The following is a 27,481-nucleotide window of genomic DNA, read 5'->3' as shown; positions in this document are numbered from 1 at the left end:
CTAGTTCCTTTCAAAGCTCACTTGACTTTAGGGAAAAGAAAAAAGTCACAGGGGGCCAAATCAGGTGAGTAGGGTGGATGATCTAAGATGGGAATGTTGTGTTTTGCCAAAAACGTCTTCACTGACAACGCACTGTGAGCTGGGGCATTGTCTTGGTGAAGGATCCATGACTTTTTTCTCCACAAATCGTTCCGTTTTCTCCGTACTCGCTCACGTAGGGTAGCCAGGACGCTAATGTAGTAATGCTGATTCACTGTTTGTCCCTCTGGTACCCAATCAATGTGCACAATCCCTTAGATGTCAAAAAAAAAAAAATTAAAAAATCATCATTGCCTTGAATTTCGATTTTGACATTCGTGTTTTTTTTTTTTTTGTCGTGGAGAACCAGGAGTTTTCCAATGCATCGATTGGCGTTTAGTTTCGCGATCGTAAGTAAAAAACCACGATTCATCGCAAGTAATAACATTTTGTAAGAAGGTGGGATCACTTTCAATGTTTTCCAGGATGTCAGAACAAATCATTCTTCGGCGTTCCTTCTGTTCAATTGTGAGACACTTTGGAACCATTTTTGAACACACTTTGTTCATGTTGAAACTTTCATGAAGAATCTGCCTAACACTTTCCTTGTCAACTCCTGTTAACTCAGACACTGCTCTGATTGTTAAACGGCGATCTTGTCGAACAAGTTTACCGATTTTTTCAATGTGTGCATCAGTTTTTGCTGACAATGGTCTGCCAGTGCGAGTGTCATCACTGGTGTCTTCGCGGCCATCTTTAAATCGTTTAAACCACTCAAACACTTGTGTTCGCGATAAACAATCATCGCCGTACACTTGTTGTAACATTACAAACGTTTCACTTGCAGATTTTCCTAGTTTGAAACAAAATTTGATGTTAACACGCTGTTCTTTCTGTACACTCAACATTTTCCGACGCACAGACAAAACGTCAACTACTTAAAACAGACGCCACGGGCAGACTGAGTGCAGGAGGCAGATGAAACTCGAGCAGTAGGCGGAGCGAGAGTCACGTGACTGGCCACGCGACTTTCAGCCTTATTGCATTCGTTTTATTGTTTCACCAGTACTAGTCCGGTTTTTTTCTAGCCACACCTCGTACACATGATTATATAAGATTTGTCTTTCGTCTCCTATTATAAAAAACAAAAGTGGCTAATGCCCTTCATAATATGTACTAACAGGTTGAAATTTCACAAGCACTTGATAATGGCCTGATATAAAAGCGGAAACTAGTCCTAAAAAGGCAACTGGAGCGGATTTTCATAAACTGAACATCCGTTGCGGAATCAGTAGCATCTCCTGACACGGAGACACCAATAATTAACAAAGGTCGTTGGTCAACAGTGTGGTTACAAGGTATTGTGGGCCGTCACCCTTCTTCCCTGTGTCCGCAGTTCGTGGTCTGGTGGCTAGCGCTGCTGCCTCTGGATCTCGGGGTCCCGGGTTCGATTCCCAGCCGGGTTGGGGATTTTCTCTGCCCGGGGACTGGGTGTTTGTCTTATCCTCATCATTTCATCATCATCATTCGTGACAGTGGCTCAATTGGACTGTGGAAAAAAGTGGGCTGTGTAAAAATTGAGGCTTTGTACGGGCAATGATGACCGCGCAGTAGAGCGCCCCACAAACCAATCATCGTCTTCATCCCAGTGCCTGCTACGTCTTGCTCAATAAGAATTGCAGCTACCTGTGGTTAATCGTGGTCTCCAGCGAAGTTCTTAACGGATCGACCCCAACGATATTGCACTTGCTTCTTGGTTACTTCTCAACCGTCATTTAAATGTGCCTTGCGAAACGATCTGCTATTACGGATGTGACCAGGTGTAAAATTCATTTTGTTCCTAGCTGCACACTCTTAGACGTATACTATCACACGGCAGTATTTAAGTCAAGCACCAGTTCTGGGAAACAGTTTTCTTGCAGACACTACACGTCTGTAAAGATAAGAACGTGTCACTCGCGGACTCGAAGAGTTCCCTACGGCCACAAGTAAGCGTTACGTCATTGCTACGAACACTAACACTGGATGCAATGTGCAGCTTTTGCATCTCTTCTTCAGTTAGACATCGAACAGCGCTACTGGACTGACTTCAGTTTTTTCACACCCTTTCCTCTCTTCCAAAAGTTACCTCCCTTATCAGCTTCACGTGAAGTGTGATAAGAAGACCGTACCATAGTTAGGATTCCATATTAAATTTTGTCTGTAAACTGCCTAGAACTCTGCAACCATTAGCCAGCGAGCCCGTGGTTACGACACTACCTGTTCTCTATGGTGTAAGCTGACGCCTGTTCACTTGGTGCTCCGTGGATAGGTTGTGCGTTACCTTTCTGAGGCGATTACTCCTTGTAGTCAGATAATGACTTCATATATTGTGAATAATCGCTCAAAGATCACACCCAAACCGAATTATTCACCGACTTATGTTATCCGGCGAACCCTGTGACGGTAGAAATTTTGGCCGCCAGCTTGTAGGTAACATGTGGTAAGAGAGATGATGGCATGATGTTCCTGTTCACAAGACTTTGCGTCATTGCCCAGCTTTAAATTCTGTCCGATGGGTCTTTTGAAGTGAGGGCATGTGACAGTGTTGGTCGGCTCGGCTCCATTTGACTTTTCGGCAGGAGCAGGATGTGTGCAGGCAACGAGTTTTACCCCCTTCCTAATCTCTCATTGTCATAAACAACACAAACACGCCACCAAACTGTTCACACACACATCACGGCCTGCTATACTGGAGCGTCGCATTGAGACACAACGTACGAAGGGGTTCGGAAATGATTTACTATCACGTTGTTTTATAAACAACTCTCAAAATAGGGGCACGCCCTCTCGCAGCACGATGAACTGATTCTAGTGCACCACGCAGACGCTAAATGGCAGTAGTGAATGTTGTGAATAGTGAAAGGACGCCCGCATCTCGTGGTCGTGCGGTAGCGTTCTCGCTTCCCACGCCCGGGTTCCCGGGTTCGATTCCCGGCGGGGTCAGGGATTTTCTCTGCCTCGTCATGGCTGGGTGTTGTGTGATGTCCTTAGATTAGTTAGGTTTAAGTAGTTCTAAGTTCTAGGGGACTGATGACCACAGATGTTAAGTCCCATAGTGCTCAGAGCCATTTGAACCATTTTAGTGAAAGGACAGCGTTTGTTTGTTGGTAAGTAGAGAAAGCTGTGGAAGGAAAGGAAGGAAAAATAGGTAGCTGTGGTGTAGGGGTAGCGTATACAGTTCGTAATTACGTGCGAGGATAACGTCCTGAGTTCGATTCCCGGCAATTCTTATTTGGCTCAGAAGGGGGTACATTGTGCTGCCACAAAAGTCTTTGGTCAGTTACCTTATAGCATCAAAAGTCTGACAGATAGCCATATAACATTTAAAAGGAAATTAGAAGAATTTCTTAACAGCAACTCCTTCTACTCATTAGATGAATTTTTGGATATAGTAAGTGGGTAATTTCCCCAACCCCCACAAAAAAGTTAAAAATATTAAGTGTCATGTAATATTTTGTGTAATGTAATATCTTGTATAGACACCTTTTATATTAACCTGATACGTTTCACATCAGTACGAAGTGTCGTATTCATAAAAAAATGTGTGTGAAATCTTGTGGGACTTAACTGCTAAGGTCATCAGTCCCTAAGCTTACACACTACTTAACCTAAATTATCCTAAGGACAAACACACACACACCCATGCCCGAGGGAGGACTCTTAACATCCGCCGGGACTAGCCTCACAGTCCATCATTGCAGCGCCTAAGACCGCTCGGCTAATCCCGCGCGGCGTCGTATTCATGATCTATGGAACAAGTTCTAACCTGATCTAATGTAGTCCAAGCAACGCACATTCATAAACGTTTGAAAGTTCCCCACTATGTGTTCCCGTATGAAATTTAGCTCGAAGTTACCTTCCACTCCACAAAAAGTTTGGGGATTACAATTACAAATACAATTACAATTACAAATAACCTAAATTACAAATTACAAATAACCTAAATTGGAACGATCACATAGATAATATTGGGTACAGCAAACCAAAGACTGCGATTCATGGGAGAGCACTTAGAAGGTGCAACAGGTCTACCATAGAGACTGCTTACACTACGCTTGTCCGCCCTATTCCGGAGTACTGCTGTGCGGTGTGGGATCCGCATCAGGTGGGACTGACGGATGACATCGAAAAAGTACAAAGAAGAGCAGCTCGTTTAGTATTATCGCGAAATAGGGGAGATAGTGTCACAGACATGATACGTGAATTGGAGTGGCAATCATTAAAACAAAGGCGTTTTTAGTTGCGACGGGATCTTCTCATGAAATTTCAATCACCAGTTTTCTCCCCCGATACCGAAAACATTCTGTTGGCACCCACCTACATAGGGAGAAATGATCATCACGATAAAATAAGAGAAATCAGGAAAAATTTAAGTGCTAGTTTTTCCCTCGTGCTGTTCGAGAGTGGAACGGTAGAGAGACAGCATGAAGGTGGTTCATTGAACCCTCTGCTAGGCACTTTATTGTGTATAGCAGAGTAATCACGTAGATGTAGATGTAGATCTTCGTCTTCAAGATAATGGGAAAAAAGGAGAAGGCAAAACCCGCTGCCGGCACACTCTAGTCCTCTAGAATAGCACCATGGAGGCCGATGAGGGGCCGGCCGCTGTGACCGAGTGGTTATAGGCGATTCAGACCGGAACCGCGCATTTGCTACGGTCGCAGGTTCGAATCCTGCCTCGGGTATGGATATGTAGATGTCGTTAGGTTAGTTAGGTTTAAGTAGTTCTAAGTCTAGGGGACTGATGACCTCAGATGTTAAGTCCAATAGTGCTTAGAACCATTTGAACCATTTAGACCGTCGAGGTTAACGTCTACGTCCGACGAACGGATTACCATCAGCATGCCTTTACCTCATGAAACACTGCGGAAATGTTTGCAGTTTCATCCTCGACATGATCGCAAAGACCTGTCAGGGGCTTCATGCTACCAGCCCCACTCTCTTCTCAGTCGTAGAGCACTCCGTCTTCAGGCCACTTATGGCCTAGCGGGACCATCCGACCGCCGTGTCATCCTCCGAGTAGGATGCGGATAGGAGGGGCATGGGGACAGCACACCGCTCTCCCGGTCTTTATGATGGTATCCTAGACCGAAGCCGCTACTATTCGGTCGAGTAGCTCCTCCATTGGCATCACGAGGCTGAGTGCACTCCGAAAAATGGCAACAGCGCATGGCGGCTGGATGGCTACCCATCCAAGTGCCGGCCACGCCCAACAGCACTTAACTTCGGTGATCACACGGGAACCCGTGTATCCACTGCGGCAAGGCCGTTGCCCCCTCAGTCGTAGAGGCGAAGTGAAAATTGTTTACAGCACGCGGCTTATCCGGGCAGTCACCCCGCCACTCCTGGCGGTGATTAACTTCAGTGATCCGACGGGAGCCGGTGTATCCACCTCGGCAAAGCTATTGGCCTACACCCTTGCTGACCCGTGTAGGCGACGAGCAGAGCAATTCAGTCGACGACTGGTGCCTCCGGTAATGTACCACAGCTCTGCTCATGGTCTATGCGGGTCACCAACGGCACCATTTGGTCTGAAGATGGTCCGGTAGACTGGAACTGGTCACCAGCAAAGAAATAAAACATTATTTGGGATGGAGAGTGATTATTTTCAGCAAAAGAGGGATCGTGTTATGTATTGCGAAACGGACTTGTTGCAGTGTTCTAGAATTTAAATCATCCACTGGTACGCTGCTAGGTGAATTTTAGCCAGAATGAAGAATGTATCCGTGACAGTGTAGATGGCGAGGCTCTGCCGGGGTGTGTGAGTGGCGACAGGCGGGCCGCATCGACAGGTTGGCGGCTGTTATCTGCGCCGTCCTTGGCCTTTATCGGAGCGCAGACAAGCGAGTGCGCCAGAGCGCCAGGTGGTTGGGCCGCAGGTTACGTGGCGCAAGCACGGCCGGCCGCGTGTCCCGCGGCTTTCTCCGACACTGCTGGCGGCCGGTGCCAGCACCTGCCGGCCAGTGGCGAAATCGCGACAGATAGCTCGAAATCCAGGACGGCAGTACGTAAACAGGAATGAGCTCCGTACCCTGGACTATCGATTATCTGGATACTGATTAGTCGAAAATTGCAGAGCAGCCACAGGTTGCGTGTAACTTTTTCTTTATATTTTGTCCCTTTTCACTTGCAGCAGCATTCTAAAAAAGTTGATAATTTAAAATCAAGTAGTTTGTTACCAAAATGGTTCAAAAATGTGTGAAAGTTTGGCCTTCATCAAATCAATAATTTCCACAAAAATCGATGTTTTATAAAAGTTCTATATCCGTTGAAATTTCAGTCTAGAAAGCTAATATTATAACAGTAAATGTCATATAGTATACAAACATCGCACGGAAGTTTCTGTAGCATTAAGTTCAATATTTTTCAAGTTTTAAAGGAACTGTAAATGTTCGTAAAGAAATGATAAGCGGCCAATCAGATGCAAAATGGTTTATTTAAACCCCTTGACCATGGTTTCAAAATTTACGAAAAGGTCTTCTTCAGAAGGATGTTAGTGACGTGCTAACTGTACATTCGTGAAATATTACTCAATGACGACAACAATGTTAGGCAAGTTTTCAATATTACGGAGGTGAAACTTGATATTTTATTGATGCTTTTCTACTATATTTTAACGCACCTTCGTTACAACCTGTGACACAGCTGTCACTATTGTCCTTCGGAGGAAGACGTTTTCATAAACGTTGAAACCATGGTCAAGGGGTTTAAATAAACCTTCGCTGGCCGGAGTGGCTGAGCGGTTCTAGGCGCTACAGTCTGGAACCGCGCGACCGCTACGATCGCAGGTTCAAATCCTGCCTCGGGCGTTGATGTGTGTGATATCCTTAGGTTAGTTAGGTTTAAGTAGTTCTAAAGGAGGCAGGGGTAAAATACAGGGAGCGAAGGGCTATTTACAATTTGTACAGGAACCAGATGGCAGTTATAAGAGTCGAGGGACATGAAAGGAAAGCAGTGGTTGGGTAGGGAATGAGACGGGGTGGTACCCTATCCCCGAACGAGGATAATGGAATGTAGTCGAATTAAATCGGGTGATGCTGAGGAAATTAGATTAGGAAATGAGACACTTAAAGTAGTAAATGAATTTTACTATTTGGGGAGCAAAATAACTGATGATGTCGAAGTAGAGAGGATATAAAATGTAGACTGGCGATGGCAAGGAAAGCATTTCTGGAGAAGAGAAATTTGCTAACATCGAGTATAGGTTTGTGTCAGGAAGTCGTTTCTGAAAGTATTTGTATGGAGTGTACCCATGTATGGAAGTGAAATGTTGACGATAAATAGTTTAGACAAGAAGAGAATAGAAGCTTCCGAAATGTGCTAAGGAAGAATGCTGAAGATCAGATGGGTAGATCACATAACTAATGAGGAGGAATTGAATAGAATTTGGGAGAAGAGGAGTTTGTGGCACAACTTGACTAGAAGAAGGGATCGGTTGATAGGACATCAAGGGATCACCAATTTAGTATTGCAGGGCAGCGTGGAGGGTAAAAATCGTAGAGGGAGACCAAGAGATGAATACACTAAGCAGATTCAGAAGGATGTAGGCTGCAGTAGGTACAGGGAGATGAAGCAGCTTGCACAGGATAGAGTAGCATGGAGAGCTGCATCAAACCAGTCTCAGGACTGAAGACCACAACAACAAGTAGTTTTAAGTTCTAGGGGACTGATGACGTAGTCCCATAGTGCTCAGCGCCATTTGAACTTGACAACAGCGAGCATCTTCAGAACTGCGGAAATATGGTGTGCCAATAAAATAAATTCACAAATTCAGTTTACAACTTGATAAATTATGTAGGCAAGGGCACACGTTAGGGGGCGTGCATTAATTACGTGAGGCGCTTGGATTGGGGGGGGGGTGGTTTGATCGAGCCGCATCTCACCAGTGTCACGTGGGGAAGGGGGGGGGGGCTCGGCAGTTACCCCGTAATTTTTTCCGCAAGAAACAACGTAAAATTCGAGAAAACTGGATTAAATTAAGTAAAACATCTTCCTCCATTAAAATATGACTGAATTCTACACAACTACATTTATCGCGGTTATGCGAACGTCACGAATTAAAGAGTCCGCAGAATGCTGCGGCCGGTGGATGCGCAGTCGGCAGGGTACGAATGAGGAGAGCGGTTTAGTGGTGGGGGTTATGGGCACACGCTGTAGGGGAAGGGCGGAACGCTGAAGGAGGAGTGCCATTCTAACGTGAAGCCTACACTCGCATATTTTGTAAATATGAAGTGGAGCCCCTCCTCGCCTACATTTCCATGGTGGAGTGTCATGAGTGGAAAGTTCTGAGTAAAACCTACATATTTCTCTCGTTGTCATGTTAAAATTTGTTGTCACTTTACTAACGTGTTGTGCAGACGCAACTGCGAGAGACTTCTGAAACAGTAGTTCATTAAGTTTATTCAGGAACTGAGGGAAAGTGAGTTTATTAGAAAAACACATTCTCGTTACAAAATAAACATGTAATGTCGTCACTTACGTTGTTTCGAACCCGTAACATTACTCGTTTGACCAACTGTCGATGGCCCTAAAAATTACATTCTTTCACCTGACAAGTCTGTAATTAGTGGAAAAACACGCTAGCTAATGAAGTTTTGCATAATAAACACGTGGGAAAATACTCTCCTCTTTCCGTGCTATCATTTGCCGAAATCCATTCCGACATTTCAAATCGTTTATGAAATATGAGGAATGTTGTGGATATTTCACTCTGGATTTATCGGTGGCGCGGCGCGACAGTGAATGAGCGTATTACATCAGATCAGTTTTCTCAAGATTGGCGACAGATAGAGACTCCACTAAGTCTAAAGAAAAATTCGATATGTTAGCTAAATTTGATTTGCAGCAACATATTATGTAATATGCACCAAACGCAAAGTTATAGCGCCACCAATTTTTCATTGCAAACTTCTTCGAATTTCGTGGAGTATATTACTTCCATGTAAATATCACAATAACTACAACCATTAACGAAATGATGAGCACTTCGTCATGGACCTGACAAACAAAGCTATAAGTAACATAGAAATGATTTTTGTACCGAATAGTTTCTGTGAAATCGTTTGAGAAAGACTGCAGGATTCTGTCACCGCCGAACGACAGAAAGGTGAATGAACACAGTCGGCCTCCCCTTCTGAACAAACGAATGAACTCGCCCAACGCTTTGGACGAAAATTGGGCATTGCGCATCGTATTCTGTGCAGACTCTAGCTGCCACCGGCCAACCAAATACACGACCCGACGAACGCCGGGTGGCAGCGATGCGCGGACAGTTGTTTACGCCCGTAAATGTTTCGTTACTCGACGGCTCATTCAGAATGAGTTGTCACGATTATAATGTTGCATACATGAAAAGACGCGTCTACAATCAGAAGCAGTGCTCTCAGGAAGAAGTGACATGAAGTTATGAACGCAGTGGAGTAGAGGTTCACCGAAAATGGAATATTTGGCGCTGCACGTTCAGCATGATATCGAACAGCTCTTCAGAGAAGCTGCGGAGAGAAAGGCCGAGACTACTCTCGCTTCCTGAATAAGGTAGGGTAAATACCTTTCTTTCTACTCAGCTTCTGTGTGGAAGCAACAACGGTGTAGAGTGGCCAAATCAGAACGAGGTTGAAGGAACAGAGGATTTTACTGAAAATCACGTGGACATGTTGAGACCACATGTGAGTCCTCGTGGACTGAATTATAATGGATTTTCTTTTACGATTATTAGTGGTTCCTTTTATTTAAGTATTTTATTGTTCGATTTTCTCACTGTGATGCTAGTCAAAAAATTGATTCAAATGGCTCGGAGCACTATGGGACTTAACTTCTGAGGTCATCAGTCCCCTAGAACTTAGAACTACTTAAACCTAACTAACCTAAGGACATCACACACATCCATGCCCGAGGCAGGATTCGAACCTGCGACCGTAGCGGTCGCGCGGTTCCAGACTGTAGCGCCTAGAACCGCTCGGCCACTCCGGCCGGCTGATGCTAGTCGACTTCGTGTCTTGAATGATACTCTTAAATAAAGATTATTCAGCAAATTATGCTTTTGAAATAAATGCAGTTCAATTAAGCACAGATTGACATATTTACACTAAAATATACATTTTAAAAAAAACCTGACATGAGATCTCACGACATCTCACCAAGGGGGCAGGGGGTCGAAAAAACGCCAAAATCGAATCACTTATTTACTGGACGCCCCCTTACAAATATCGAACGGTGTCTAGTGCCGCCTTCATACGTGAATAGTTGCTCGATTAGCCTCACGAGCCTGAATTCACCTCGTTCCACTCCTCCCATTAAGGAAAAATATGTGGTAGTGCCGCACACGGCATCCAGGCCATCTACACGGTAGTCTTACAAGCCGACCGTTCATCTAGAAACTAAACTCCGCCCGAATAAGCCGTGAGGGCTCGACAGTACCGACCGGCCGCCGGGTCATCCCCAGCCCACAGGTGTCACTGGACGCGGATATGGAGGTGCATTTGCTCAGCACACCGTTCTCCGGGTCATATGTCAGTTGACGAGACCGGAGTCGCTACTTCTCAGTTAAGTAGTTCCTCAGTTTGCCTCACAAGGGCTGAGAGAACCCCGCTCGCCAACAGTGTTCTGCAGACCTTATGGTCACCCATCCAAGTGCTAGCCCAGCCCGACAGCGCTTAGTTCGGTGATCGGTGTTACCGCTGCAGCAAGGCCGTTGGCGACCGTTCAGCTACGGAGAAAAAATAATTACTCGAATTCCCCTCTTTGAACCGAGCTCACCTTCGTCGCTGTTATGCCAACATCGGGCGCTAGAGGCATGGAGGGGATCGAACAACATTGTCTTAGTAGACGATCCGTTTGCAGGTGAAGATGCTTCATATAAGCGGACATTCATCCCGAACTCGGTCCTCGGCTGGTTTTTTAAAACAACTCCGTCACATTGCGTTCAGAATGTCCTGAACCAGGTTGAGTCGTTTGCTTGGGCCACTGACCTGTTTCGCCGCCACTAGAGAGCTAGACCACGAATGGAAGTTTACCTCTAACCTTCCTTCCACGAATGGAAGCGGAGAGAAAGTGCGGCCGGTGAGTCGGCGGACACGTGACTGCCCACCTGGCACCTGGCGGCGCCCTGCCGCCCATCTGCTGCGCCGGCACTCCAGCGGAGCTTCCGCTACCTGTCTCTGTCCTGTCCTGTCGCTGTGCCTGTCCCGTGTGACGCAACGCCGCGGCCGCCGGTGTTTTCAACGCGGGCCGCCGTTTCCGCGGCGCGCCGTGCCGCCTGTGTAAATAAACTGCACCGCACCACGGGCTGCGCGCAGCTGTGGCCTTCGGCGCCGGCGCTGCTTTCGAACCCGACCTCCACACGACTCGCGCTCCGCTGCTGCATTACGCTCCTTATACTGTGGGCAGGTGTCACGCGAGGTTCTACAAAACATAGCACGGTCCTCATCTGCATCCCGACCGCCTCCGTCGCCGAGTGGTTATGTTATGTTATACAAAATTGCTAAGGCTTTCGTGGCCACTTGTTGACAAACTGCCTGGCTTCTGTCTCGGGTTCTTCGGCCGACGTTCATCTAATGATTTTTCTGACGTTTCGCCAGCACGAGTGGCTGGCATTGTCAGAGCTTCACCCTCCATTGCCGGTGGTGAACTGGAGCCGAGCTCGCGGCCGCAGACTATATGTACCTGGCGCGCCAACGTCCGAGGGCTTCTCCGCGGTCTTTTCCGGTGCGGTCCTCCTCTTGCTACCTGCGACGGTCGTTCGCTGCAGTACGGGAAGCCAGGATCCGCGTACCTTAAGTCTTTCCTCTTTCTTGTTGAAACTGTTCGTTTGTTTTTGTATTTCTACAGCTTCTCTGAACAAGCGCGTGTGATAGTGCTTCTCTACAGCCAGAACTTCCGTGTCGGCGAATTTTATTACGTGGTCGGTCTGATTCAGTGCGTGCTCTGCCACGGCCGATTCCTCCACCTGCCCCAACCTGCAATGTCGCTTATACTCTTTGGTCCTGGTGTTATATTAGAAGTGTAACTGAGCCAAACACTCGGCGAAGTAAGGAACCAAAAAAAGAAATGTCGGGTACTGCCTTTCTGCCATACATTCCCAGAGTGACGGACAGAATCTGCCGTATATTGCGCAAACACGGCGTAAAGATGATTTTCAAACCGACAAGGCAGATCAGACAGTGTCTTAGATCGGCGAAGAAGAAAAGAGACCCACTTGCAATGTTGGGAATATACCGTATACCATGCACACGCGGAAAAGTTTATGTCGGAATGACTGGACGATCAATTAACACCAAAGAGCATAAGCGACATTGCAGGTCGGGGCAGGTGGAGAAATCGGCCGTGGCAGAGCACGCACTGAATCAGACCGACCACGTAATAAAATTCGCCGGCACGGAAGTTCTGGCTGTATAGAAGCACTATCACACGCGCTTGTTCAGAGAAGCTGTAGAAATACAAAAACACGCGAACAGTTTCAACAAGAAAGAGGAAAGACTTAAGGTAAACGGATCCTGGCTTTGCGTACTGCAGCGAACGACCATCGCAGGTAGCAAGAGGAGAACCGTATCGGAAATGACCGCGGAGAAGCCCTCGGACGTTGGCGCGCCAGGTACATATAGCCTGCGCCCGCGAGCTCGGCTCCAGTTCACCACCGGCAATGGAGGGTGAAGCTTTGACAATGCCAGCCACTCGTGCTGGCGAAACGCCAGAAAAATCATTAGATGAACGTCGGCCGAAGAACCCGAGACAGAAGCCAATAGGCAGTTTGTCATGTTATGTTATGTTAACCGGGAACCTAGTAACGACGTAGAGGCTCCGTTCCCGCCGCAGCCGCAGTGTTTAAAGGGCAAAGTGTGAGTAACACTCGCGCTCTGAAGAAGAACAATTATGTGTTTAGAGCCGCCCGGAGTGGTCGTGCGGTTCTAGGGGCGCTACAGTCTGGAACCGAGCGACCGCTACGGTCGCAGGTTCGAATCCTGCCTCGGGCATGGGTGTGTGTGATGTCCTTAGGTTAGTTAGATTTAAGTAGTTCTAAGTTCTAGGCGACTGATGACCTCAGAAATTAAGTCGCATAGTGCTCAGAGCCATTTGAACCATTTGTGTTTAGACATTTCATTCACCTGTGAATCGACGATCTCGGCCATTCTTGCCTGTAGTCGGTATCGATACCGAACAGATGGGCAGAGACAGTCGGATAACAAATTACAAAAAAATAGATTTTCTCGTATTATGTAATTACGAATTATCAATCTTCGGATCTTTTTCCCTTTACTTGTACTGTAAAACCATCTTCTTCCACATTTCACGATTGTAGGTCAATGAGAAGTACAGGCTTTGATGATTGTGTTTACGAGAATGCGACATAAATGGCCGTATCTTTTGATTACGTTGACATAAAAGCTAACGTTTGTTATGTCACCAAGAGACCATAGACCTTAGTATGCAACATAACTTTCAACTTAATACGTCTACCAGTTCCTGAGGAAACTAGCAGACAGTCGGTCTCATAACAATTGGAAAAAAAAATCATTTTCGTGTGATATAATTATAAATTCACAATTTTCGGAATCTTTCCTATACTTGTGCCATGAAACCTTGCATCTTACCAGATTTCGAAATTCTAGACTAACGGGAAGTACCCTTTACGTTTTGATCAGGGAGTTGACTAATTTTCTCAAAAAGAACAGTACAATGTATTGCTGGTGAACTTGAAATACAAAACATCTACAATTAGAATTAGACGTTTTCATAAGTGCCAGTGCAGCTCTATTCCATGTACAGAGTCTTTGGCAATCAGATGGTTGTTTTCTTTTGCTTATCTATTTTCTGTCTCTGTCTTGTTAGTAGTTGTGTGAAGTCACGACCATCAGCAATGTTGAATCAGAATCTGTGTCTTGTAGTAATGAATGTTCTCCGTTGTTACAGGTGATAATGGGCGACCGCACTGCGGCAGAAAGGGCGTGCAAGGATCCCAACCCCATCATCGACGGACGCAAGGCGAACGTTAACTTAGCTATCCTGGGCGCCAAGCCACGTGGAAATGTGACGACAGGTAAGCCCACCCCGCTGGTTCATTATGTTGTTCCGCCACGAGTTGCGTTGGGCAGGTTCTGATGTGGGGCGAGGTAACTCTGATGTTGACACACGATTTCACCTGCTCTTGCGCATTGCACGTAGTCTGAAGTGCATCCCCCCCCATATACCACCTACAGTCCTTAATAACCTTCTTAGCCAATTAAGGTCCTTGTTGAGGCGGGTACCTGAGTGGTTTGATAAAGAACACCAAAATCGTCTTTCTCATCTATCCTTTCCCGATTTTGCGGAATTACGCCGCCTTACCGGAATATTATTTTGGTACAGTGTAGTTATTTAAGCAATCCGTCGAATTTTTAGTTTCGGCTCACCTTCGTAATACTTGGAGTCATATAATAAGTGATATGCAGTTCCTTTGTTGTGTCCTTATTCAGCGATTATTATAATAATGAATCTTTCAAAGACTCTCTATAAACTAAGTTGGTATTGGTAAGCCAGTAGCTGTGAAAATATCCGTAGTCATTTTATTGTTTGTTCAGATTCGAATTTGTGCATCAGTATAGAGAACCACATCAATCACCATTTTAGCTTGATTAATCCTTTGCACCAATTGGTGGTTAAACTACGGCGAACAATTTTGCCTGACGTATTTTTGAATGGCAATAAAAAATATAGTTTCCAAAAGTCACTATAACACTCTACCTCAAAAAAGATACACTTCTCATTGAAATTGTATATATACACTTTCAATAGATAAATAAATCACTTTTACTGAATAATGTTTAACTGTAGTTGCAAAAGCAGTTTACAGCAATCTCAAATGCAGCTGAGCAGCCCTCGATAACAACAGCATAATAATAGCAACCCAAAGGCAACTGAACGTGAATACAAACCAGTCAGTTTAATTTATCTGCATAACAGGTAAATAATAATGTGCATCGATGGCGCAGTCGGGCGAAATCGATACTCTTGCTATCGCAGACTAGCACCGCGCTGTAACGTAACGGCCATGTCAGCGGGCCTTCTTTGATTTACGCAAGGTAGAGTTCGTCCTTTCGTAATTTCATGGTCTTGCAGTTGTTTATAAGTTACAAGCAGATACTTTCAAGATTGAATCCACCAGATATTCACATTCTTTTTTCAGTTTCTAGAGACCAGTTATGCGAGGGACCTTCACTATTTATTTCGTATTTTGGATTAAAAACTCACTGATTGTACCCTAGGCGTACCATAAATTGGAACAGATCACTCCTCTAACGAACGAGAATTTGCGTATTTAAATGTGGTAGTTTATTAACCCGCGAGAATTCGCGCCTTTAAAAGTTGACGCGATTGCTCGCCTGTGGAGCATTTTGCTCATACTCAACAATCAGTCTGAAGTGTACTTAAAATGTGTAAATTAGTTTGTTTTTGTTATTTTTACACTAAAACACTCATATTTTAGTATTTAATACACTTATTTTCAGTATAAAACAGTGAGTTTATCTATATTGTTGGTAATAATCTTAGGACAATTACAGTCGCGTCTTCTGAGGCACTAAAAAAATTGAAAAAAACAAAGGAAACAAGTATTTCTTATTATTTAACTTTTGTGACTTAATCTTCATCATATATTTGAGCTTTGCACGTATCACATAATGTTACAGCATGTTCATTACACAAAAATTTTTGACAATGATTACAAGCCTTTTTTGTCTTCCGATTTTTGCGTCTTGGACAGACTTGACATATATCACTGGTTGTTTCAGCGTCAGAAACTTTAGTTTCATTGGTAAATCGTTTTATAACTTGATGATACAGGTTTTGCATTGTACTCCGACGCACAATTTGTGGTCGTGTTAGCTCTAGAACCAGCGTTTTCAAGTAATGTCTCTTAGTAATAAAAACATTTGTATTCTCTTTATATATTATTTGACTGTTTATGCCAGTAACATTTAAAATCGAAAAAAAATACTTTCAGCAGCCACCTACATGCTACTCCAGCCACGGAATATTCGTCTAACCACGGAATATTCGTCTGTCAGTCGGTCCACCACATCGACACCTCCTTTTGTCCGATTATAATACGTGATGGTTTCCGTTTTTGCGTGTTCCCCAATTGTTGGATCGATCTGATCATTGTCATGGAGTGCACTTATCATAAGCACAACTTTTTTCTCATTTTTCTTTGGTATACAGGAAACCAGAACCTTGTTCTCATGAAAACCAGATATAATACTGGGTGTTGCTCTTATTTTAGTACCTAGGAACAAAGGAGGTATTTCTTTTTTATTCTTTCTGACAGTACCAACTAAAGTTGTTCTTTTGCTCATCAATTCGTCAGCCAGTGGAATCGAGCGGAAATAATTATCAGTCGTTATATTTCTACCAGTGTATAATTTATCTTGTGATAAACGATTCACGGCAGCAGATCCAGTGTTATCGAATTTGTATGGGCGATTTGGTCGCTTGCCTGGGTAAATTTCTACATTACTTGCGTAAAAAGAATCTGAGTCGCGTAAAGCACGCACCTTGATTCCGTACTTGGCCGGTTTATTTACTATGTACATACGGAATTTACAGCGGCCTTAACATTTCATCAATTGTTACATTTTCCCTATATGATAATTCGATGGATACTTTGTGACAAAGGAAACAAATATTTCACGAACTGGGGCGAGATTGTCATACGTAGACCACTGAGCGGGTTTGAATATCGTCAAACCTTACAGTTGTCATAAAAAAAGAAATCTAGTACTGCTCATAACGGCTCGAGAAATATCAGGAGCTGTGCCGTCTTTGTCCCACATTTCCTGCACATTCAAATGACGCATTTTTTAAATACCAGCCATGTATAAAATGCCAATTATCGCTTTCAGTTCTATAATGTCAGTCTTTTTACAATCCCTCTCTCTTGAAAATAGAGCCTTGATTTTCTAATATGAATATTCATGTACGTTACTATGTCATTTCTTCACTTACAAGAAGAAGAAAACAGTCTACAATATCTTTGGCGTCTTTTAACACAGGTTTTGCCTCTTGTCTACCAATAACAATATTATGAGATCTTGTCCTCACATTGGAACTTCCTGGATTGTGACTCCACTTTGTTTGTCTTTGCCTAAGTAAAATAACTGACCTCGTGCTTGAATGGAAGACATTTCCACATCTACTTCATCTGATGACTGTTACATTTCGGTACATTGGTCGCTTGGTTCACTGTCTAAGGTCACTTTCGCTATTCAAAAAATGGTTCAAATGGCTCTGAGCACTATGGAACTTAACATCTGAGGTCATCAGTCCTAGAACTTAGAACTACTTAAACCTAGCTAATCTAAGAACATCACACACATCCATGCCCGAGGCAGGATTCGAACCTGCGACCGTAGCAGCAGCGCGGTTCCGGACTGAAGCGACTAGAACCGCTCGGTCACAGCGGCCGACAGCTGGTGTGTGTAGGGTGTAGCTCCCGTGTGGACAGTGGTGATTGATGGGACGCTGTCTTTGGTGTGAGACTAAAATAGTTTCACTATTACCGCTCTTGTCTTTTACAGCCGCCGGTGCTCCTCATTTTCTTTCTTTGCTTAAGAGCTACATGCTCTGTTTTTCTCACGATGTTCTCTCTTTTTGTACCGTCTATTTGTGAGGGGCACTTCCTCCTTCCTTCGTCGGTAGTTTTATTTCTATGCGGAACGTACTGCCTACCGCCATGTTGTCAGTTTATTAAGAGTATAACTTGAGTGAACTTTGTTCTGTGCGTTTGCAATCATATGTCCCACGCCCGGGTTCCCGGGTTCGATTCCCGGCGGGGTCAGGGATTTTCTCTGTCTCGTGATGGCTGGGTGTTGTGTGCTGTCCTTAGGTTAGTTAGGTTTAAGTAGTTCTAAGTTCTAGGGGACTGATGACCATAGATGTTAAGTCCCATAGTGCTCAGAGCCATTTGAACCAATCATATGTTTGAGGCGAAATTTAGGTGGAAAACTCCCTAACAGCTACACTGTTGTTGGTTGGTGTACGTCACCGTCGACAATACAGTATTGGGATTCTATCCGGTTATGATGTCGTGGCACTCTCTTCCATATTTCGCGATAATATAAAACGAACTGCCCTTCGTTGGACTTGTTTGATGTTGTCCGGCAGTTCCATCTGATCCGGAACCCACACCGCACAGCAGAACTCCATAAGAGGGCGGACAAGCGTGATATAAGTAATCTCTTCAGTGGACCTGTTGCACTTTCTAAGTCTTCTGGCAATAAATCACAGTCATTGGTTTGTTTTTCCCAGTACGTTATCTACTTGATCGTTCCAATGTAAGTTATTCGTAATTACAATGCCTAAGTATTTAGTTGAATTTACGACCTCTAGATTTGGATGCTTTAACGGGGAGGGGGGCCGTTGATCCCTACATTTCACCCAATGTTCCAAATAGTCTCAGACTTTTCTAGGGGATTTAGCGAACCAGTGGAGATGTGATAGGGGTACTTGTGCGTTCGTCACACCGGGAAGGTATGCGTGTAGCCCAGTGAACATAGCTGTTGCCATCTTGGGGACGGGAGTGTTCGCATGATACTCATCGTAAAGAGAGTAGAAAAGGTAACACCTGGTTACCGGGCACGTTGAACTAAGCATTTTCACGGTAATCTGAATGAGCAAGCCATGATATGAAAAACCCCTCATAAATCTCACAAAACCATGCCCAGCCTTAACAACACGCTCTGCACACTGCGAGCTAAGCATCGTAGGTACACTGGACGCCTGGCATCGTTTGAAAACAGGCAAAATAGCAAGTCATCGGTTCACACTGCCCACCTCCAGTTAACTACTGTCCAGTTTCTTCGTTGGTTGGGCCTTCGAAGACGGCCAGCGTTATGCATCACTACGAGCAGTGGCCATTTACAAGGTACCCGTTTCCAAATGTCCACCGTATCCAGTTCCCTTCGCAGTGTTCGCTTGAAAACTAGTTGACATGGACGTGCATTCACTGGCACGACAGAAACAATTACTGTCGTGCTTGAAACTCATTGTCATTGACAAGGTGTGACACTCGCCTCCGGCAACTATACTTCGCACATCATTTCTTGTAGACACACTGAGCAGCCTGCGTTGACACGTCATCAAATTGGGCAACTTCTATCACGATGTGGTCGTGGGCAGCTCCAAACGCGATACATACGTTGGCAGATGAGTCATCAGAAACAATTCATCACAATTTGAGAAAATAGTGATGCCCAAATCTACAACACTAGAGGAAAAAATTACCTTTACTGTCCATTATTAAAGCTGTTAGTTGCTCAGAATTCATTATTAAAGCTGTCAGTTGCTCAGAAAGGAGTTCAGTATGCACCAACAAAATGTTTTGATCATTTGCTCAATATCAAATGTTGAGATGTGTGTGAATTCTTATGGGACTTAACTGCTAAGGTCATCAGTCCTTAAGCTTACACACTAGTTAGCCTAAATTATCCTGAGGACAAACACACACTCCCATGCCCGAGGGAGGACTCGAACCTCCGCCGGGACCAGCCGCACGGTCCATGATTGCAGCGCCCCAGACCGCTCGGCTAATCCCGCGTGGCACTCAATATCATAAAATGTCTTACAGATAGCAAAACATAAATCATTTCTCCTGGACAACTCCTTTTATTCCATGGACGAACTACTATTTAAAAACTGGTAGTCTGTTGTCCTGCAAACAGACTCATTCCAAGTCATTGCGATAAAACAATCGTTCAGATGATTTATGAAACCTCTAACTAGCTAACCAACATATTCCTCCTTTTATGTCGCTTTTCCATGTGCACGCATGTTACTGCACTGATACCGTGCAGCTGAGTGGCATATACGTACTACTTGACTGGCATGCCACGCCAATATTGACGGGTCACATGACCGCCACGTACCAATTCAGCACCATCTGCAACGCTCCAGAGCGGCCAGGATACTTTTTGAAGGGGATGTTAAATACTTTGTCCGGTGAGGTTATATTAAAAGTCGAGCGCCACCGCAGAAATGTACCGAATTGGTTCCAGCGTCGTAGTGTAATTGTTCCACTGTTGTTGTAAACCATTTCAGGCTGTTGTCTTTCAGAAACTACGCAAGCCCATGGTCGAGCTTAAACGCTTGAGGGCGTCAGACAGGCGTAATCGAAGGTGTCTCTCATGTAAAATTTTGTAAGGGTTATTCTCGCATATTATGACCTGTTTGGAGACTGAAAATCTGCTCTGTAGGAATCAACACGGATTTCGCAGACAGCTCGTTGTGAAACCCAGCTTGCTCTGTTTGCACTCAAGACGCAGAATGTAGTAGATACCGACGCCCAGGGTGATGCCGTGTTCTTAAATGTCCGGCAGGCGTCCGATACAGTTCCTCACTGTCACTAAAGCATTTAACATAACGTGCGGAATATCGCACCACCTTTTTGATTGAAGTGAAGGCGAGCCCCTAACAGATAGAACACACCATGGTATTAACGAAGAGAAACGGTCATACGTAAAAGTAACTTCGGACGTATCCCAAGGTAGTGTCATAGGACCATTACTGTTCGCAATATATGTAAATGGCCTGGTGTATAACGTAGAAACTTGGGCATCGTCGAAGTTACCCGAGGTTATTTGCGGATAATGCTGTTATATATACAGTTTGTAATGGAAATAAATGCAGATATTTCTATATGTGGTACCTTAACATGCACATACATTAACGTGTTGGTTGTTGTTTCTCTGTGTCGAACAGTCTTCCCATAAACTTAGCGACCTTATGTTTTCTGCACGCTCGTACTTCACCAGTAAGTGGACTACGCCTGGCAGTACAGACTGACCGTTTTGCATCCGCACGTCAACACCTGACCTGCTGTCTAGGGGAAAGAAAGCATTAATGGCTTGCTCTTGCCGCATGTGCTTGGGGGTACTAACCAACGTAAAAACTTACGACTTGTCATTTGCACACTCAAAATACTGATGTAATGTTGTTTAGTACACCGTCCTTAAGTCACCAATAGAAACATGTACTCTTTTACCCGTTACAGCCTGTACAGAGAAGTCTCAGTGCCGGAAAATTGTAGCTAAATGCTAGAAGACATGCAGAGGTCCGACACTTGAGCTCTGGCAGTTGACCCTCAACATAAACAGGTGTAATGCACCGTCGATAAATAGACGAAAATCCCTATCGTTGTATGGATTGTTAACTAAAGCAGGCACATCTGAGAGTTCGTGTACGGAGCAGTTTAAAGTGGAACAACCACATAAAAGTAATCGTAGGAAAGGCAAATTCCAAACGGACTCAGTGATCCTCGGGAAGTGTAGCTTATCAATGGAGTTTGCAAAATAAAAAATGGTTCAAATGGCTCTGAGCACTATGGGACTTAACTTCTGAGGTCATCAGTCCCCTAGAACTTAGAACTACTTAAACCTGACTAACCTAAGGACATCACACACATCCACGCCCGAGGCAGGATTCGAACCTGCGACAGTAGCGGTCGCGCGGTTCCAGACTGTAGCGCCTAGAACCGCTCGGCCACCCCGGCCGGCGTCTGCAAAATACTTATCCGGCCAGTGGTTGAGTTTTGCTCTTTAATTTGGGACCCGAACCAGATACGATTAATAAATGAGATGTAGAGGATCCAAATAAAAGCAGTTCGTTTCGTCATAGGTTCGTTTAGTTAGCGCGCAAGCGTCACAGAAATGCTCACCTACCTTCAGTGACAGGCGCTACGAGAGAAACATGCGTTACTGTGTGAGTCAATGTTCAGATTCCGTGATCGTACTTTCCTACAAGAGTTAACCGGTATATTGCTTCCTCCAAAGCATACCTCGTGAAAAGACCTTGAAGACAAAATTAGAGAGATTGGAGCTCGCACGCATGCTTGAGCCCGTAGCTGTTTCACTCCCCATCCGCTCTTACTCTAATGGATAGTCCTATCTGTGACTTTTATGTAGGCTAAATTTGTTGAAAACTGTTCCTGCTCTTCCTAAAATTACGGTCTCTTTTTATATCTAAAGTATCTGTATTTTATCTCAGTATTATGAGGTTGTTTGTGTATTCTTGTTGATCTATCTTCACTGCCATAGCAGGTCGGGCGATCTAGCTGGTCCGTCTTCCGTGTTTTTGGTTTTCCAGACTTGCATTCAGCCTATTATGAGGCTCCCGCGGCGTTTCGTAGCACTGTCGGGCAGTCTGCTTAACTCTGTCCGTAATAGGAGGATGTCTGTTCCCTGATTGAGTTCCCAGAATAGGGTAATCTCGCGAGAGGTGCATGGTGAGTCACGAGGTTCCACCTTGCTCACCTTGGAACCTGCGAATATGGTAGTCGGTTGCGTTTCCCCACACAGTGGCCGCATATTCTAGTATTGGTCGGGTCAGAGCTAGATGCAGCGCAGCAGCACAGGGCTTAGGAGGGGGTAAAGCGCCTCCAGAGGGGCACATGCTTTGCCCCAAACTTCGCGGACGTGTGATTTGTAAATGAGGCGTCTATCTAGGGTTGTAGACTATTGTATTGTATGTTAACTGGCGGCCTGCAAACGACGGAGAAGCTCCGGTCCCGCCGCAGCCGCAGTGGTCCACAACCCCACGACGATTACCGCAGTCCACTTCACCGGATCCTCCGCCCCACACCGAACCACACTTTCAGCGTTAGTGTGCGGTTCGGCCCCCGGTTGGACCCCCCCCCCCCCCTCCCCCAGGGAACGTCTCACACCAGACGAGTGTAACGCCTATGTTTGCGTGGTAGAGTAATGGTGGTGTACGCGTACGTGGAGAACTTGTTTGCACAGCAATCGCCGACATATTGTAGCTGTGGCGGAATAAGGGGAACCAGTCCGCATTCACCGAGGCAGATGGAAAACCGCCTAAAAACCATCCACATACTGGCCGGCTCACTGGACCTCGACACAAGCCCGCCAGGCGGATTCGTGCCGGGGACCAGGCGCTCCTTCCCACTCCGGAAAATCGGGCGGGCTCTATCTAGGGTTACACCGAGGTACCTTGCGTGCGAAACCATGGAATGAGGCCTCCCAAGATCCGCAATAGCCGAAGGTCCATTGGCACTCTGCGTCCCGTAATTATAACGGCATGGTTTTTCGTGTTGTCAAACTTTAAGATCGTTACAAACCATCCGAAAGCCAAGATCGCACAAAATATTTTTTATTCAAGACAACCGATTCCAACAGGCTTAGCTGTCATCTTCAGGTTTTAAACATTTTTTGTAGTAAAACATGTTCATTTTACTTGAGCCTTAAGCGCAAGACGTTAAGTGGATAAAACTCAGCACGTTATAAACGTTTATCATCGCTAAGTCCGCGGCTAGTTGTCTTGCGGTAGCGTTCTCCCTTCCCGTGCACGGGGTCCCGGGTTCGATTCCCGGCGGGGTCAGGGATTTTCTCTGCCTCGAGATGACTGGTGGGTGTTGTGTGTCTTTCATCATCATTTCATCCTCATTCACTCGCAAGTCACCGTAGTGGCGTTAAAGAACTTGCGGAGCGGCGGCCGAACCGCCCCGCGAGGGGTCTCCCGGCCACCAATGCCATACGCTCATTATTTTTATCATCGCTAAAATATTTTAAAACATACAGCACCTAGTCCAAAAGCCCATGTCCATATACCTACTGCTCACAGATGCTTGTTACATGATAAAGATACGGTACACAACAGCACACCTCTGTACATAAGCTGGCCATATACTAAACAGCTGTTTAAAGTGGATCCGCACTGTTTAGTATGTGTCCAGCATATAAATTTTTAAATATTTTAGCGATGACAAACGTTTATAATGTGCTGAGTTTTATCCAGTTGACGTCTAGTGCATGAGGTTCAACAAAAATGAACATACTTTACTACAAAAAATGTTTTGAGACATAAAGATGACAGCTAAGACTGTTGAAACAGGTTGTCTTTAAATAAATATTTTGTGCGATTGGCTTCTGAATGTTTTGTAACAATTAAGCAGATCGTCTTCAATACTATCATAATGAGAAAATTCAATTAACTTTAGACACCACTTCGTTACGAGTGGAACAGGGAATTGTATCTATGCTTTATAGATCTAGAAAAGGCATATGACCGGGTTCCTAGGAGGAAGTTATTGTCTGTTCTACGAGATTATGGAGTAGGAGGCAAACTTTTTCAAGCAATTAAAGGTCTCCACATAGATGGTCAGGTAGCAGTTAGAGTTGACGGTAAATTGAGTTCATGGTTCAGAGTAGTTTCAGGGTTAAGACAAAGCTGCAACCTGTCTCCACTGATGTTCATATTATTTATGGATCATATGTTGAAAACAATAGACTGGCTGGGTGAGATTAAGATATATGAACACAAAATAAGCCGTCTCGCATATGCAGATGACTTAGATTCGATTGAAAGTTTGCAAACTAATGTTCAAATGGCTCTGAGCACTATGGGACTTAACTTCTAAGGTCATCAGTCCCCTAGAACTTAGAACTACTTAAACCCAACTAACCTAAGGACATCACACACATCCATTCCCGAGGCAGGATTCGAACCTGCGACCGTAGTGGTCGCGCGGTTCCAGGCTGTTGCGCCTAGAACGGCTCGGCCACTCCGGCCTGCTGCAAAGTAATATTTCAGAGCTAGATCAGAAATGTAAGGACTATGGTATGAAGATTAGCATCTCCAAAACGAAAGTAATGTCAGTGGGAAAAGATATAAACGGATTGAGTGCCGAATAGGAGGAACAAAGTTAGAACAGGTGGACGGTTTCAAGTACTTAGGATGCATATTCTCACAGGATGGCAACACAGTGAAAGAACTGGAAGCGAGGTGTAGCAAAGCTAATGCAGTGAGCGCTCAGCTACGATCTACTCTCTTCTGCAAGAAGGAAGTCAGTACCAAGACTAAGTTATCTGTGCACCGTTCAATCTTTCGACCAACTTTGCTGTATGGGAGCAAAAGCTGGGTGGATTCAGGTTACCTTATCAATAAGGTTGAGGTTACGGATATGAAAGTAGCTAGGATGATTGGAGGTACTAGTAGATGGAAACAATGGCAGGGGGGTGTCCGCAATGAGGAAATCAAAGAGAAACTGGGAATAAACTCTATAGATGTAGCAGTCAGGGCGAACAGGCTTAGATGTTGGGGTCATGTTACACGCATGGGAGTGGTCGTGCGGTAGCGTTCTCGCTTCCCACGCCCGGGTTCCCGGGTTCGATTCCCGGCGGGGTCAGGGATTTTCTCTGCCTCGTGATGACAGGGTGTTGTGTGATGTTCTTAGGTTAGTTAGGTTTAAGTAGTTCTAAGTTCTAGGGGACTGATGACCATAGATGTTAAGTCCCATAGTGCTCAGAACCATTTGAACACGCATGGGAGAAGCAAGGTTACTCAAGAGACTCATGGGTTCAGCAGTAGAGGGTAGGAGGAGTCGGGGTAGACCAAGGAGAAGGTACTTGGATTCGGTTAAGAATGATTTTGAAGTAATAGGCTTAACATCAGAAGAGGCGCCAACGTTAGCACTGAATAGGGGATCATGGAGGAATTTTATAAGGGGGACTATACTCCAGAGTGAACGCTGAAAGGCATAGCCAGTCTTAAAAAAATGGTTCAAATGGCTCTGAGCACTATGGGACTTAACTGCTGTGATCATCAGTCCCCTAGAACTTAGAACTACTTAAACGTAACTAACCTAAGGACATCACACACATCCATGCCCGAAGCAGGATTCGAACCTTCGACCGTAGCGGTCTCGCTGTTCCAGACTGTAGCGGCTAGAACGGCTCGGCCACTCCGGCCGGCAATCAGTCTTAAATGATGATGATGTTGGTGATGATGATGACTACTTCGTTGCCGATGCCCCTAGGACGTCGCGGGTCGTTTGCAGACGGCGACGAATGATATCGATTTTCATGGAGCGAGCGTAGAGTGTGGTGTCATCCCCGTACGCAGCTTCTCGCGTACCAAGAACCGGATGACCTCAAAATCTCGCGTCACCTCTGAACTGAGAGTGAGCTTGTAATGTATGTCGCGGCCCACGTCAGTGGCGTGGTGGCAGGTGAGTGTGTAAGCCTTAATTTCGGAGCTAGAGGCGAGGGCAGGCGCCACACACGGCGGCTGTGCTCCACTGGGTCAGTGCTCTGGCTGCTGGCGGCGCCCCCCGCTGCGGCACATATACAGGAATAGACGAGGCGGCTGCCGCCGTGCGGAGAGCGCCGCCGTCCTAACCTGCCGCGCAGAGGCTGCTGACTCGTCTCGCCGACCGGACAGCTGCACGTGATGACACAAGGTCGCGCACGAGGTCTGCCAACTTTGTACCACTCATAACGGGGCACTGCTGTAGTTGTCATCTTCACTCCGAAGAGTGATTTTATTTTGGTCTCTTAAGCTAATTTATACTGTTCAAGTCTCCTAAATTTCTGCCTAGCCACTGCAACCTGCATCCGTTTGAATCTGCTTTCTGTGTTCGAGCATTGGTCTCCCTCTACAAATTTTATACCACCCCTCGCGCTCGGCCGGCCGGTGTGGCCGTGCGGTTCTAGGCGCTACAGTCTAGAGCCGAGCGACCGCTACGGTCGCAGGTTCGAATCCTGCCTCGGGCATGGATGTGTGTGATGTCCTTAGGTTAGTTACGTTTAATTAGTTCTAAGTTCTAGGCGACTCAAGGCCTCAGAAGTGAAGTCGCATAGTGCTCAAAGCCATTTTAGCCTCGCGCTCGCGCGTTTACACACACACACACACACACACACACATAACCAAACTGACGATTCCTTGATGCTCCAGGATGTTTCCTATCAACCGATTCCACGATTCCATTTTTAATTCAGTTTGTGCCATAAATTTCTTTTATCCTCAGACTCAGTTCGATGGTGATGCTCAAACCTACCAGTAACAAATCTAGCAGGGTTGGGTTGTTTGGGGGAAGAGACCTAACAGCGAGGTCATCGGTCTCATCGGATTAGGGAAGGACGGGGAAGGAAGTCGACTGTGCCGTTTCAAAGGAACCATCCTGGCATTTGCCTATAGCGATTTAGGGAAATCACGGAAAACCTAAATCAGGATGGCCGGACGCGGGATTGAACCGTCGTCCTCCCGAATGCGAGTCCAGTGTGCTAACCACTGCGCCACCTCGCTCGGTACGAATCTAGCAGCCCGCCTCTGAATTGCTTCTATGTCCTCCCTAGATCCGACCTCTCCACCCTCTCTTTGTCCATATCCTCCTCCACCCCTCTCTAACTTACCATCTTCTCCTCTGCCCCCGGTTCCTCTCCATCTCCTCCTGATCCCTCTCTCTATCCATTTTCTCCCACTCTCCTTTCTTCCCTTTTGACCCTTGTCTAGTGTTACTGCAAACGAAACCTCGATTGGGAAATAGTCTCTTATAATGAATGGGTAAATCGGTTGGGATCATTGATATAAGGGATAGAGGATAGACCTTTCCAGCTGCTCGCTGTGTGAGAACTGTAGCTTCAGTGATGATATTTCTCATAAT

General features: G+C 45.5%; 1 protein-coding gene across 1 annotated transcript in view; it reads left to right on the top strand.

Moving 5' to 3' along the window:
* Positions 1-27,481, top strand: part of LOC126245257 (RNA-binding protein 24-B-like) — a 375,332-nt gene that overhangs the window by 138,672 nt on the left and 209,179 nt on the right. Inside the window, exon 2 of the mRNA XM_049948300.1 lies at positions 13,966-14,092. Within this exon, the coding sequence (XP_049804257.1) occupies positions 13,966-14,092 (127 nt within the window). The remainder of the gene's footprint in view (positions 1-13,965; positions 14,093-27,481) is intronic.

Source organism: Schistocerca nitens, chromosome 1, assembly GCF_023898315.1.
Source record: "Schistocerca nitens isolate TAMUIC-IGC-003100 chromosome 1, iqSchNite1.1, whole genome shotgun sequence".
Lineage (NCBI taxonomy): Eukaryota > Metazoa > Arthropoda > Insecta > Orthoptera > Acrididae > Schistocerca > Schistocerca nitens.
The sequence above is the reverse complement of the archived record's forward strand: the minus strand, read 5'-3'. Positions and strand labels throughout refer to the sequence as shown.